The 15,683-nt window shown below is 45.7% G+C and overlaps 1 protein-coding gene across 1 annotated transcript in view; it reads left to right on the top strand.

Annotated features, from left to right (window-relative positions):
* Nucleotides 1-3,894: 3,894 nt before the first annotated feature.
* LOC125759838 (uncharacterized) overlaps nucleotides 3,895-15,683 on the top strand; it is a gene marked incomplete at its 3' end in the record, with an annotated part of 37,639 nt that continues 25,850 nt past the window's right edge. The window contains exon 1 of the mRNA XM_049419252.1: nucleotides 3,895-3,998. Within this exon, the coding sequence (XP_049275209.1) occupies nucleotides 3,895-3,998 (104 nt within the window). The remainder of the gene's footprint in view (nucleotides 3,999-15,683) is intronic.

Here is a 15,683-nt window from a genome sequence, read left to right as displayed (position 1 = left end):
TGATCCTGCAAAAACTCAAGCCAGCAACTCGAGCCTGTTTTTAGACGCCAACGTCGCGCTAAGAACGGCGACCGCCGTTGCAAGGCAGAGCAGCAGTGTAGCCACTGAACGCCCCGATGAAAAAGACAGCCTTGCTTTCGTGGCTCTGCGTTGCAAGCTTCAGCGGGCACTTGACATTGGTGGTGCCTCAACGAAGGCAGACACCACTGCTCCTCCAGGTGGCCACCACGTTCCTGCCGGCACTGTGCAGCCACCGTGAGTTTGCATGGTCTATTTTAGGGGTCTTAAACACGCGACCCGCTGACCCTTTAGAAATGACCTTTATAATCCCTTTTAGAAATGACCCGCATATGAGGCGTGGGAAAGGCATTATTTCAAATGGCAACGTTTGCTGACATTTTGTTGAAGCGCCTCCCCCCCCCCCCCCCCGCCGTCCCCCGTTCCAACCTTCTTCACTGTACCGACCCTTACGGGAGACAATTACTTTACTGCGGCCCGCTAGCTGAGGTGAGCTTGAAACCCCTGCTCTATTTTATGGCATGGACAAAAGTCATCCGTCCGCTTTGCAGAAGCGGGAAGCTAGGAATGTGCATGCGGCAATCTCTGAAAATACAAAAGCTGCGCTTTGAAAGCTCTGGCATGGAACCCTGGGTATGTAAACATTCTTTTCCTGATGGTAGTGCTGTCACACCATATGACCACTAATATACCTAGAAGTGCAGGAGCATGGGACGACACCAGGGGAGGGAAGGGGGGGGGGGAACGCCGTTTCTTCAAAATCCTCGCCTTCCCCCTCCTCAAGAGCTAAGATAGTCGAAACACAACGCATAAGTTCTCCGGCTCCCTTCCCCTCCGAAGGCACTCGTAGTAAGTGTACCCTTCCCCCAGTAAAAAAATCCTGGCGCCGCCCTTGTGCAGATACACTGGATATGTAGCTAAGCAGTTCTGGAGAAACTTGTACAGTTATCTCTGTTTAAGCAGGATTGTCATCTACACATACACATAATGGGTATAGGCAGTACTAAGCCATTCGGGGGAACAGGGAAGGGCTCCAAGTAAGCAATACACACCCCACCCCCGTCACCTCCCTGCCCTCATTCCCCTGTTCACGGCGGGTGGGGGTGGGGGTGGAGGTTTTACCTTAGCGAGAAGAATTCGCGGCTTTATTTTGTTTTGGACATGTAGTAAAATGCTGGAAATGCTGGAATGGACCTAACACCAACCAATGTTGGATCGCAGCAGTGACAGGTTTATTTTGTGTAACTGTCTCTCAAGCTCAATGCACAGTCAATTTTGCCTGTCGCCGCTGATTCTATCCCACGTTCTTTTCTGCAGTAAAAGAACACCTTTCGAGAAGACACCCCGACAAGGCTTTTCGCTTGCCACCAACTATCACGGCATCGACACTACCAGTAGTTCTGTAAAACAGCCGGCGCCGCGCTCTGGTGAACGTCCTCCTGCCTCTGCTGGTGACTATATGCGGACAGCCACAGCTGTTCCCATCGAACGCGTCACAGGCCATCATTGCGGTAAGCACTCGACAAACTTACAAGAGCACGTGACAATTTGGACTACAGTCGAACACCTTAAGAACAAAATCGCCGGGGAAGCGATTTTTGTTCTTTCTCGTGAAAATTTCCTTGTCGCGAAAATAGAAAAATACGCAGGTCAATTACTTCGCGCAACGAAAATTTATTTAAAGCAGTCGCTGATACTGCTCTGTCAAACTCCTCTGCAATATCTGCCTTCTTCCTGCCTTTCGCATCTTCGGCGATGATCCTACACAGCTCCTGAAGAGTCCGAAACTTAACGATTATTAATTGGAGGCGATATCTCTCCGAGAGGCTAAACAGTGCACGTAAGCGATGCGCGGGAGATGTCCGCGGTCACATAGAGACGGGGCGCGGCAGCTAGCAGTTAAGCAGTCTAACGGAATGTCTGTCGGCATGACGTCACTTTCGAGGGTGTCGTCACTTGAAACGTCATGTCCCGACGTAGTTGCCAACAGAGGCGTTAGGAAAAACTATTCTCGGCGAAAAAATGTCTTCGTGTTATCTTTATCATCCGACCGAATGTAAACAGCAATGGTCGCACCGATGCTAGGCGGAAACGTATGTGCCCGACTTGTCGATTGAGCGGTGCTGCAATTTTCGAACTTCTGGGTTCCCAACTAGAACATGGGTTCAAAAAAATGTTGCAGATCACTACCTAAAACTTGCGTTATTGCGGGTATGCTGTTTAAAATCTCTTCGCTATCGCAAGGAGGCAAATACATTGAACACTATATGGACGTTAACCGGGGCCGTCGGATTTCTTGATTGCCGCGAGAATTCCGTTATTGAGGACTCCAAATATATTCGTTTTGTGCACGAAACGGAGGTACAAACCCCAAATTAAGCAAAAATGCAGGCAAGCAGGAAAGTGCCCGATAGAAGTTTACTACGTAAAGCTTGATTTCGCAATACTAGTACCGAGCACCGTAATAGTCGTGCGCACAAGAGCGTCGGGGCTGGGGGTGGGGGTGGGGGGTGTGCGGTGCCCACCTTAATACCTCGTCTTTGCTTCCACTGCGTTCTGATAATACGGGCCCCAGTGTGAGGGTCGGGAAGAGGGCAGGGGGTGCCGCATTGCAACACCCTCCCCCCCCCCCCCCCAAATGGAGAATCTGTGCACGCCTATGAGTATCGCGTTTTTATTGTTGAAGCCGTGGAGGCATTCTCTAATGATCCCACTGGCTCGCTCTTGATAACTTTTTATGGGCAACATCTGTATAGCTACACGAATGCGCTATCAGTAAGGCCGATAATATAGTAGGCCCGAACTTTCTTCAACTGTGTCAAATTGATATACACTACGCTGTTCAAGCTTGTACAAAAGCGCTTATACTGAAGGAACCAGCAGTGTCACTGCTGCAGTTCTCACGCACACGCACAAAAAATGAATATGATTGGCACGATAAAAATTTTTGAAAAAAAAGTGGTAGTGATGTATAATGTGTGTAGGACTGAAGATAAACCACCAAAAGAGCCAGATATAGCTCGTTTTAGATATTTGGTGCGTTTTTGCGAGGTAGATAAGAAGTGAAAGGAATAATAAGTAAAGGTTAAAAATTATTTTTATGAAGTCAGAGCTGGTACATTAGCATTCCTTGTAATGTATGCAATGATCCCATGCGCAAGATCGAAATCTACAGGCTAGACTTGAAGGACAAGGAATCTCTAGAGGAGCACTGTTTAGATATATGTTCCATTTTTTTCTCTCTATCTTGATCAGGAGCCGGTGAAGACGAACAAGAACTTGCTGTGAGTAGCCAGCCTGCTGACTATCAAATAACGCGAGCTCCCTCCTATGCATGAACTGCCGGTGTTGCAGTGATTCAACCGCCATAGGAGAGATAAATTTCCTGTACAAAATTAGGCTAACAGGCAGTGCGGCCAAGGACAGCACACATAGGGGCCGTTATTTGTAGTAAAAAAAAAAACTCTCAGGATCCTCAGGAAGCCATCCGGTGTTTCTATCTGGTCATCATCACTGTCATAATCATAACCAAATCTCAATCTTTAATTAATCATCATCATCATCTTCTTCGATGAGTGATCACCTTCTTCTTCGGGGAGGAATTACCATAGTCATCTTCGATGGTGTTGATAATGATGACGATGTTTGGTGTCATTAGCGTTGAGGACGACTGCGGCGGCGGTCCCTTTTCCCGTTTGATAAAGCCTATAAAGCTTTCGCGTTAATTACTGAAATGAAGTAATTGTTAGGTAAAGGAAAAAATGAATTAAAGAGGAAAACTTGCTGCCGGTTATGACCGACACTGCAACCTCGGAATTGGGAATATGCATGTTGTAAACAAGTATCTTTGTGTTAATTTAGAAAACCACTACCAGAATGGTGACGTCATGCCTGAGGAGTGTCATCCGCGAGGAAGCACAGGCACTGAGGCTCGAGTTCTTTCGTCAGACGGGCATCACCGCAGGAGCAGGCGACATGAGGTGAGTCTTATGTGCAAACGGCATTGTACGTTCTCACTTGTTGGGTAAGCGAGGGTGATTCAGAGTCCATGCAAATTGGAGCCTGGAGTCGACCTGTGTGAGCTGGCTGCTAGAATAACTCGAGTTTATCAGGGGCGATCACATTTATCTCTATGGTACTGCCTGTGCAAGGGTCAGCCTGAGTTTGCATTTTTGCTTGGAGTACGTCACTCAGAAATCATCAAATCGTTCGTTCATATTCCGTCTCTCTCACTACACTTCCTGTACATACTCTGCCAAATTTGAGAGTCTCTAACGTGTCATTTAAGCTTTAGAAGAGGTCAACGTCATTATAACGAAATTGTTACGGATGCTGAAATTTAGTGAAACGTAGACCAACGCTGCGTTTTACGCTAGAGCGATTTAACGTTGTGGATATTATTTGCATAATAAATGAAAACGAATAGTTTTCTAACGATGCTTCACTAAATAGTATTTGAACTAACTGAATTGCAGCTCATATTGCAATCTACAATTTACAGCCGATAACTTCGAGAATCATATCCAACTCGAACGAATTCTGATGATACCGGTTGAGAGATTAGAGGCGGCGTAGCCTTAGGGAAGAAACGTTGGAAAATGATCCCTCTGGCTGCATTGAGGAATATTGACTAAATAAAATAATAAGTTTTGTAATCGAACTTTGGAAGTTTATTTTGGCACTGTTCATGCTAGCTCCGCACATGTCTAAAATAAAGCCGGTAATTGAGGTTGTTCATGTTTGCGACTGTGGCGGGAGGAGGGGAAGGGGGCAAGAGGGGGGTAGCGCACTCCTGCACTCTTCCCTCTCCTCCCGTAGCCACACCACTTTGCCACAAGCACATGTTATTTTAACGCGAAAGCGTTACAGAGCTTGTTGCGCAGAAATTCCGGTGTCGGCGTCGGCGTCGTTGGTTGTGAGCGAATAATCAGTCCGTGAGTGAAAATTTGAAATAATTGAAAATAAATGAATTATTAAACTCTTCGGTTCGAGGAGTGATCGGACACAGTTCTGCGTGGGAAGCAGGTGCTCTACCACAGAGCCGCGCCAGTGTCCCAATGTGTTTCAGGAAAAACGTTATACCAATGTCGTCTCGTGCTAGGAGTCTCCTCCTAATGTAATATTGCGCGGCAAAAGCGTAGAATTGCAGCAGACGTCAAACCATGTTCATTGCACAACGAGTGGTTGTTTCAAAGGCCCACCAATTACAAAGCGTACAGGTATAATTAATCATCATTATCGGCAACAGCATCAATAAAACGGCCACGGTTACGCGCATAGACGTTCCGTACCTTGCGGCACGGTGTCCACCGAGAAGTGAAGCGAGGCTAGCGATTGTGAAGGCAATGCACACAGGGCCCGATTACGCTATCGCGTTGTACTCTTGAAGGCGAAGCTAGAGCATCCTCCAAGTATTTAAAGCTAATGTGCCAGTGTCACTATTTGTGTTGCTCACGTGACTTTCTCGTTTTCTCCTTACCAGCAGTTCTGGGCAACATGGTTCGTCTTCGAAAGCTCCGAAGGCCAAGAAAGACATGGCTGCAGGCTCCTGAATGAGGTGGTGTTTCCCCAGCTTAGTACCGCAATAGAACAAGCAAAACGTGTAGAAAGTTTGCCTGCAACACTAGCCGGGAGGTTACGAAAATTATGTTGTCGACCAGCCTCACGTAAGCATGATTCTAGGCTACCACGGAAGCATTCTTAGGTGGCTCACTAACAGATGCGTTAGGTACGAGAAGGAGAGGTTGGTTAGAAATCAGGAGTAACCGGTTGTTTTGCCGCTATGGAATACTGATATATCACTGGGCATATTGCTTTGCATGCGTTGGCATCAGCGGCAAACAAGCGCGTCGTCGTCGAATTGGGCTAGTAATTGTCACTCGCGCGATAAAAAAGAGCCAAACGCTGCATGACGTCGGGACGTGCATCTAGCTCTTGCAATCACTTCCGTTTTTTGCGGTATCCAAGGGCGTTTTCGAGGTTGTGAATTCGTTTAGTCTGCACCCGTAGTTGCCATGCAGCTCTACAGTGTAAATTGCTACATTAAATCTTTCAACGGGAAATTTTATACCGGACCGAGAGTGGTCAATTGTGGCGAGCTTGCTGAGAGATGGGCATACGTATGCATGAAATGTACAACACAAGTGTGATATTTTTTTTTCATAACTTCATAAGGTTTTTAGGAGAAAGCCTTATGTGTCTCTTGCGAACGTTGCCTTGGCGGAAATGCCGGCGTGTGTTAAATAAAGAATGCACAGTTTAGCCACAAGGGCGAAGCGATGAGTATATCAGCAATAAATTGTAATGCCATACGAAGAAAGGCTAGCAGGTCCCTTCTTTAGGAAACATGGCCGCTGAAGCAAGCGAACTGACCTTCGTGTGGTCTATGTCTACAACGCAAACTTAGCGATGAAAGAAATGCGCGCGAGTAGGGGCAACCACGTCCTGTTGGACAAAGTACGGAGCTGAAGGCGCATCCCCACTCTGGCGGCGATAGACGGGTGGGGCAGCGCCTAAAACGCGCCCTTTGACCCTGCGCACCATGCTACGGGTGATCGTGAACACGCCATCGCCACGCTGAAGCACCTCAGAGATGTGCATAGCATCAACGTGAAATGATGTATATAAATGCTTGCTGGCAGTATGCTGTACGACGCATGCGTTGTGGCCCAGAAACCCGTCGCGTTTCGTTGCGAGGAGTCGCAGGTTCGAATTCTCGGTCGCGCTCCTCGGAAAACTTTTTCTCAAGACTATTTTTATGTTGTGGCTTTTACACATATACACATACCTATACATATACATAAAAACTCGTTGAGAGTGCCCGTATAATTGTTATCGCAATAACAATAATATATCCAATAATGGCATATATAACTGGTGCATTACATGGCGCATGGAGCTCAACATTAATAAATGTAAATCGATGCGCATTTTTGGTTCATACGCAACCTGCCCTACTTATGTCCTAAATAACTGCCCCGTTACAAGCTACCGCTATCTAGGCGTACACATTCAGACGGACCTTTCTTTGAAGCAGCATATACAGTACCTAATATCTCAAGCTACTCGTTCATTAGGACACTTCAAGATAAATTTTTACTTCGTGCCTGCTCCATTAAAACGACTGTCGCATGTAGTCTACATCCGCGCCGAATTGTAACATGCCTCATTCATTTGGGATCCTCATCAAGTCACAATAATTAACGAAATTGAATTAGTACAAAATCGGTCTGTTCGTTTTCTTGGCTAACTATAAACGCACTGCTAGTGCTACATAAATGAAGAGAACCCTTGAGATCGGGCCTGTAGCCAGAATGGGGGGGGGGGGGGGGGCTATGTCCCCTCCCCCCAAAGGTTTGGTGAAGTAGGTGTTTTTGCCAAAAATAAATAATGAAAATAGGTCTTTTTCTCGAATAGTCAAGGTTTTCGGCAAGTGCCCCCCCTCCCCTTCTCCCCGAAAAAAATTCCTGGTTAGGGGCCTGCTTGAGATACCACTATTTCTCTTCTCAGAAAAGAATCGCGCATTTCGTTTTTTCATAATACCTATTACCACAACGCATCCCTTCGCTTCCTTCGGATCTAACCTGCGCCTTACTATTCAGCTCGTCATGATCACGTACTTATAGTTCCTCGTCATAACACCATAGCATGTTCACAATCATTCATTCCTAAGACCTCAATCGACTGGAATAGTCTAGCTGCATCATTATTAAGCATCACCGACCCCACAATTTTTAAGTATGCACTAATCAACATGGAATAATGAATCGTACGAACAGGCATATTACATGTTTATTGGTGTACATTGCCTGTTTAGTGTACTCTCTGTGCATTTAATTTTTATTGTCCATTTAACAAAGCTTACTCCCTGTGTGTATTAATTTACTATTATAGAGTATTTTTTTCTGTACTTTAGTTTGTTACAAATAATTCTGTGTTTATTTTGCGCTTACGCTCTATTTCCGCCCCTTCCCTCTACAATCTACAGAGTGTATCCTGAGGATCCCACACATAAATAAATAAATAAATAAATAAATAAATAAATAAATAAATAAATAAATAAATAAATAAAAAAGTCACATGAGTACCCGCGCGCTTCGTGGGTCTTCCCGACGGAGCTCCGCGCTCACTCGCCTTCGTGGCGTTCGTGTGCTATATAGTGGACGGTAAAATAGCCACACCGGATGGCTTTCGCTTTCGCGTCGCCCTGGCGAATGTATGAGTGACCCTGTGTTGTTTTACTTCTAGTTTGGATCTAATTATTACCAATTCTTCTGTTTTCTCGCAATTTACGATGAAGCAATGTATTGTTACGGGGCGTAGAATATATAGTCCAAAGACTTCTTTTGCTGTCCTCTTCGTCGTCCTTTGCAGCCCGTTACGGTATTTCTTGGCCGCTAGAGCACCGATCCAGTGCTAATTAGCAGGCAGTCGAATGATGGTTTGACGCTCGTGACATGCACTATGTCACTACGAGGCTGAACTACAGTGGGCTCGCTATAGGGCGATTGCGTGTGTGACGTCGGTCACTTGACGTAAGATACGGTCAGGGCCGGAATAGCGTTCAAAGTAACTCATCCGAAAGTCCGACGCAGCCTGAGAGGGTCCGTAGCAGAAGCAGGCTAAGGTCAGCATGGCGGCCTCATATCTGCACCCTCTGATTGTCCTGCGAGTCCGCTAGTCGTCGCCGGGCAATTCGGCGCGCCCCTTGGTAGATTCGTTGTGGCTTCCCAAGCGCACTGCGACAAGTAATTTACTCTGGACGGCAGGGGTGTGCCGAAAGGTAATGTAGGCTCACGGCCACACAAAATAAAAAAATGGAGAGAACCCAGCGGTATCGTGGCTATATAGGAATTGAAGGGAAAAGTGACGAACAGTAACGTATATTCTCTCAATCTTGATAGCGAGCAGAGACCAGGGCTGGACAAAGATTCTTTGAAATTGTATCGCGATACGATACAAGATACTGAGGCAAGAAGTATTTGAGATACAGATACAAGATACTACGGCGACAATTGTATTCGATGCGATACTTACAAATTGTATCTTAAGATACTTCGATACAGTCGCCAGTTAGTTTGTATATCCATATGATGCAGCAGGAAACGCCAACGCACAAAAATGTCTGCTTGAAATTCCTTAACTCTGACCAATTTTGTTTCATTTGAATGAAATGTCTTTAGTATCTTAAAAGTTTTGTCTTTCTTTCTCAAAGTACATTAACTCAATTCCGAAGCAACTTACCGGGAAGAACTTCAAAAGAGGCCTTCGCATGATGGTGCAAATACCGGCGTGGACTTTTACCTTGTCTATAAAACAACACTGCGCAATGCCTGATCACCGGCCAGGTGTACAGCAGCAACAAAGCTAGAAGCGACATTTGTGAAGAATGGTGTATACGTAGGGGACATAAAACTGCAATGGCTGTTCATATTCTACGTATCTGCAGGTGAAAAGAGTTTGTTATCGATGTACTCACTAACGTGCACTCTTTGAACAATTGTTCTTAAACGAAAGAACATCTGCAACTCGGAAACTTCTCAGGCGTATTTTATTGTCACGTGGTATAGTGACGATTAATATGGCGGCAGTGAAATTGTAGAAACGAAACTCTTTACTGAACTAACTTAAGGTAAGACAATAGAAAATTCATTGCCTTTGGAAAATTGCCTGAAACGGTTCGTTGGGACGCCCATGAGAGATACGGAGCATTTGGTATATATGTTTCTCGAATCACCCGTCTAACATCTTCTCGAGTGCCCCCATCTAACGTCTTAAGATGGCTCGTAATAATTTCCATTATTATAATGCAAACTCAATTTCGCTACTTTATGAAGCGGTAAGCAGAATGTTTGGTACTGTCTACTCAAGACCCGCCGCGGTGGTCTAGTGGTTATGGTGCTCAACTGCTGTCCCGAAGGTCACGGGATCGAATCCTGGCCGCGGCGGCCGGATTTTCGATGGAGACAAAAATGCTTGAGGCCCGTGTACTTAGATTTAAGTGAATGTTAAAGAACCTGAGGTGGTCGAAATTTCCGGAGCCCTCCACCGCGTCCCTCATTATCATAACGTGGTATTGGGACGTTAAACCTCATATAATAATATTACTGTATAGTACTCAAGGCACGCCCACGTAATTATATACTTGTTTTTAAAATCACCTCGGCAGAATAGTAAACTGAAGTGAAGTATAAATGCGCAAATACTAGCAGAAATAACGCAGACATTTAAAAGTAACAATAAAAGCAGAGAGCTTATTTTGGCAGCACGTTACAAAAGAGATCTTGCAGCGACCACTCCGGAAAAAACAATAAAGAGTCCTAGGTAATGCACGGAATGCAAAAAGACAGCTAAGGAAGCATTTGTGCTAACAATCAAATTATGATTTCAAAAATGATTTGAGTATATAAATAGCACGAAAAACGTAGTATGGCACACGGAGATATCTTGTGTTAAGTAAAGGCTTGTTCTATTAGGTCGAGCATCGGTATCGGTGGATGTATTGTTCCTGGAACCTTACTTACATATAGGTCGATGTCATCGCATGTAAGGAAAACTTACATCCAAGAGGTGCTTCACATTGCTGATGTGTGAAAGCCATGAGACGCAAGGCAACTTCATTCTTGCATGCTTCAGATTTCGTTACGAAGCACCGCGCAAGAGGACCTTCAATTACGACACGAAAGCGGGATAATAATTTGCGCAATAGACGCTGCACTCATTACAGTACGCGACACAGGACCGTGGCTAAGAGAAAGTGTCATGGACCTGACACAACTAAAAAGAAAAAAAATATCGAGAATACAAAAGCTACGTGGGCTGGGCGTAGACGTTCGCGCGGTTGTTCGTGTGGAGACTGCGCGAGCGCTACCACATGATTCTACTCCACCAACAGGGACGCGCAAACCACGTCGACTGCCCTCATTAGAGTACCCTGGCGGGAAAATAAAATTATGTCGCCGCCCTTAGTTTTATTCAGTGGCTTAGTGGCTCCCACACCAGCTTCAGAAGCGGAGTTCAGCCAGCGACAATTGTTTCGCACGGTGGTGTTGCGATAACCGTATCTTGTATCTTAAGAAACACGATACATTATTGAACGTATCGGAAATACAGATACCGATACTCGTTTTGCGAGAAGTATCGCGATACAGATACAAGATACCCGAAGAGTATCTAGGACAGTACCTAAGATACATGTATCTTCGATACTGCCCAGCACTGGCTGGCATAACACCTCCACTGTTAAAAATCGGCAGATCCTACCGCATTGTCAAAAACGATTTCATGCGAAGCAGTTGCCGAGTAGCAGCGTATGCTGCTTTTTTTTCCCTTTGTGCCAAACTTTATAAAGTGGATTGACATCGCTGCGTAAACTGAGTAGTTGTGTGCATATCGTGGGATTACCAGTCGGGTCGACTACACTGGCGTCCAATGGATATCTCGTGGTTCGACGAAACACTAACTCACGTTAAAGCACAGACGTCACTTTTGTCGCAACGAACTGCACATTAAGGTGCGATGACCTGCGCATTAATAACCAGCGGTTGTCGGCGTATTTGAGCAACACTTGACTGTACCTTGCTCATTCACAGGAGTACATGTGTACTGTTCATCACATTGTTGTAAACATGGATAGCCAATACTTTGGCGTTGGCCCGACATGGCGCTTCGATGGGGTCTTCTTCTAAAGCAGTTTGAAGCGCTGGCGTGGCTCTGTGATAGATGACCTGACTGCCAGGCAGAATACCTGGCTTCGATTACGGCTCGAGCCGCGAATGTTATTCTTTACTTCAATCGCTATTTCTCGCTCATCGACGAGGCTGCCAAGACCGGCAAAGGATTTTGTGCGACACGGGCTCGTTAACGCTCTCGCGTTAAGGTTTCCAAAGTCAATTCCCCCTGTCCCTGATATGAACTATGAATCACCTGTGTCATATACCCGCATTCCACGGGCACCGATATGCGGGCATGTTCCACACGTGGCTCGTGGAACGTATTTCAAGACGTACGCGAAAGGAAGTCGCATTATTCATGCCATGATCCACCCACTCCCTGGACATTTTTTTTTCTTTTTTTGCTTTTTCTCCTTCAATAAAGGTTTTGATAAAGCTAAGGAGACGGCCACAAGAGCCCCCAGACGGGGGCGGCTAGATAGATAGATAGATCAATAGGAACGGTCAAAGTGCCTCTGGTTAGCTAAGAAATACTTCGCGTTTGAAAGGCTGTTCCGTTACATTTGTCTGCAATCGGTGCGGTGAGTATGCGCGATATGCCTAATTTGGTGTTTGTATTGCGGTAAGGCATAGCCTTCGAGATAACAGACTCGTCGCCCACCTTGCTTGTGCTCCTGCCGCTCGTTGAAGGCTTTAATATCATCCGGAAATTCTTCTCCAAGGTTCAGTAGTAACGCACTGGCGTGTTCCGACCGATCACCTCAGAAGATAGATTGCAAAGTCGCAAAAAAATAAATTCTGCACGACACCTTCACATTTCTATGGACGTTTGCTGGCCACCGCATCCTCTCGATAAACTTCGCCACCAGGGAAAGTGTGGCGCTGCATGTTTGGAAAATTGTACATTCACTCCACCACAAATATTATTTTTCTATAGAAGAAAAAGGTAGCGGGTCCCCACCACCATGCAGCGCTTTGCTTCGGAGCGTTCCTCGTGCTCCGGTCTCACTGTCGGCACCGGCGCTGGTCTGAACCCAAGCAAATAAATGTCTTTCATAATTATCAATTCATTTTCATTTCATCGCCTTCTCACAAGGCCAACTATACAGCAAACTTTATTTTATTTACTGTCACTTACTTCGATATGTTCGTCTACAATTTTATTTCAGAATACCAGCCGGATCGTGCCATATGTAGTGCGTTTGTGCCATTGTTGAACCAATCATTATCATCATCGTCTTCGCTCTTGCGTGAAATGACACATCAATGTCTTGGAGCTGCACTCGGTGAGCGACCCAAGACGTACTAAGTTCATTGGTGAAACGTAGCGGTGCGTCAAAATTTTCGGAGTCGCTGTTATTAAGATCGAGCTCACCACCAGTTATAGTACGGCATGTCGCTAAGTTAACGTAAGTTTACAGCTATAATGTGACAGTGTTCGATGGAACGGCGGGAGGGGCAATTCTCTGCGTACTTCGCAAGGCTAGATCCGCCTGCGACTCACAACATTCCCCTCCTTCTTGGTGAAGCTGACCTATGACATTGCCAGCAAGCATTTCCGCCTTGAGAGTCAAGTGACTCTCACAACGGCGTCTCGTGAATCGGCACCTCTTTGTGATTTATACTATATATGTCATTTCTATCTAAGGAACATCAAGCTTGGAGTTTAATTTTCCAAAGTGGGTTCAAGTGCAACAGAATATTGCGAAAGACTTAAGAGACAAGGTTCCTTCATATGACGCGCTAAGTTAATAATACATTTAGGAACACAGTACCCGGGTTGCCAGGTTTGGCTACTTTGAGCCAATTTGGCTACTTCTTTTAGGCCGGTGGCGGGAGAAAAATCGTCTTGGCTACTGGGCTAGTTTTGGGTTTTTTTCTCGTTCCCTCGATTTGAACGAAACTATATCTGGTGATGTCGCAGCCGCTGGCGTACGTGTATTTGGTGCAAAAACACGGCAGCCAATGCGTGTTTCCAGCTTTGCCAAAATTGAATTTGGCCCTTTGATTCTACCATGAACTTTACCGAAGAGAATGGCTCAGTCGCCTAAGCAGAGGTAAAGGTCAATAGTGGGGACCATAAAATAAATATATCAAAAAGCTGCACGTTTATCGCCTGCCAGTCAAGCGGGCCTCGCGGGAAAACAAAAGGAAATGCTTTTGGATACGTGGCTGGGACTCGGGGGAAAATGTTGCCTGGGGCCTCGTTTTAGAGACCACCTATTGTTGCACGCGACTTCAAACCGCTATTGGAAGTAAACAGGAATCGAAAACGCTCCGCGTCCAGGGCGCTCTGCATCATCGACATTAGGCCTCGGATATGCGACGAACTACTTGTGTCATGTGTTAGGATTTGATAGGGACTGTGACTCGGTAATATTAACTGCTCAGGCTTCGTCATCACGCAAGTTATGATTGCGAAAGCGACTACAATTTATGCATCCATGCCAGCAACTAGTTGATTATTACAAATTACACGCACGGCGAAAGAGCAACACGGGACGCCGTCCTTGTGATTCTTTGCGCTATTATCTGAATCATGCACTACCAACTAGTCCATCAGTGTGAAGAGAGAGATGTGTGAAGAGAGTGTCATTTCTGCAACAACGCAAAGACTTCGTCATCCTGCTCGAAATGATTGCTAGATTCGATAATTTAGGCTTGGATCTCAAGAGTTTTGATATTGAAGTGCTCATGTTGTACATATTTATATTTTCGCCGAAAGGCTTTCCGTTTAGTGATTTAAATAAAAACGTCGCAGTTGTTTCACACACGCGTGGCTACTTTTGCCTATTTAACTCCCCTTGGCAAAAGTTGACTACTTTTTGGCTAGTTTTTGTGATTTTCTGGTTACTTTTTATCTTTTCGACCTGGCATCCCCGCACATTGCAGTTCAATTCACAGTGATTCAGCTAAGAAGGCGACACGATTTGGCGTTCACGGTCCCACTCGTGGCCTTCTTGGCCACGAATCCTTTACTGATCACACTGGGAGGAGGAGGCCGACGATGTGGTCGAGTGCATAGCAGTGTACTGAACGCCACTCTGCAAACTTTACCGCCTTCAGCGCATTGCTTGTTCTAAATGTGCATCGTCATAGCAATAAGTAACCTTTGCCCTCTGAAATCACTTATTCAATGGGATTATGTCCGGTCGTGGAAGTAGGTTGTGAATATAAGAGCCATAAAACGAACGTATACCCAAATCAGGATGTTAAAGAAGCTGATGTTTCGAATTCCCCGCGTAAGTCATGCCGTTGTTGCCACTTTACCCTACGTGAAACTCCATTTTGCCTGACAACATTGAAGTAAACGACACATTTCATGACTTTTTGATCGCTACGCTGGATTTCTTATTTAACAGTAATCATTGATTGCAGTCAACATTAGTGGCAAATTATTGAACTGAACTCTCGCAGGTCGAAGAAAATGGATGACAACGCTGACTTGCGCCTAGTTGAAGACGCACTCGTATCTTACGCTGACCAGTGGGCTGACGGCGTCACCGACTGCTTCACGGCCGCTGTCTTCAAGTACCGGTGTTCATGCTCGGCGACACGCGAGAGGCTTTGTCACATTGTCCGACATCTGGCGGCTTTGAACGAACTGTTATTTTGCGTGAAAATGTAATTACGAAAAATACCGGGAGCGTGCGGACAGCTCGCTTTGGTGAGCGTAGCACATTCCGGCCTGCACCTGCCGGAACCGCAGGATTTCCAGTCAAAGCTGGGCGCCTGTTTGATGCATCGCCTTTTGAAATGCCATCAATGCATTGCAGCTCTTAGCGTCACACCATTCCATTCCGAGAAGTGCGCTTCGCTTCTTTGCGACGTACTTCCTTACGACGTACTGTAACAATAAAGAAATCTGAATAGATATTCTTGCTAAGTGAGTGTGTAAAATGCAGCGTAAAAATCCCTAAATGGGTAGTTGAAGCCCAGCAAACTTTTCTTCGACCACAAATATAGCCAGACGCGTTACGTTGTCGACGTAGC

Source organism: Rhipicephalus sanguineus, chromosome 1 (genome assembly GCF_013339695.2).
Source record: "Rhipicephalus sanguineus isolate Rsan-2018 chromosome 1, BIME_Rsan_1.4, whole genome shotgun sequence".
Classification (NCBI taxonomy): domain Eukaryota; kingdom Metazoa; phylum Arthropoda; class Arachnida; order Ixodida; family Ixodidae; genus Rhipicephalus; species Rhipicephalus sanguineus.
Note: the sequence above shows the minus strand (reverse complement) of the source record. Positions and strands in the feature narration are given on the sequence as shown.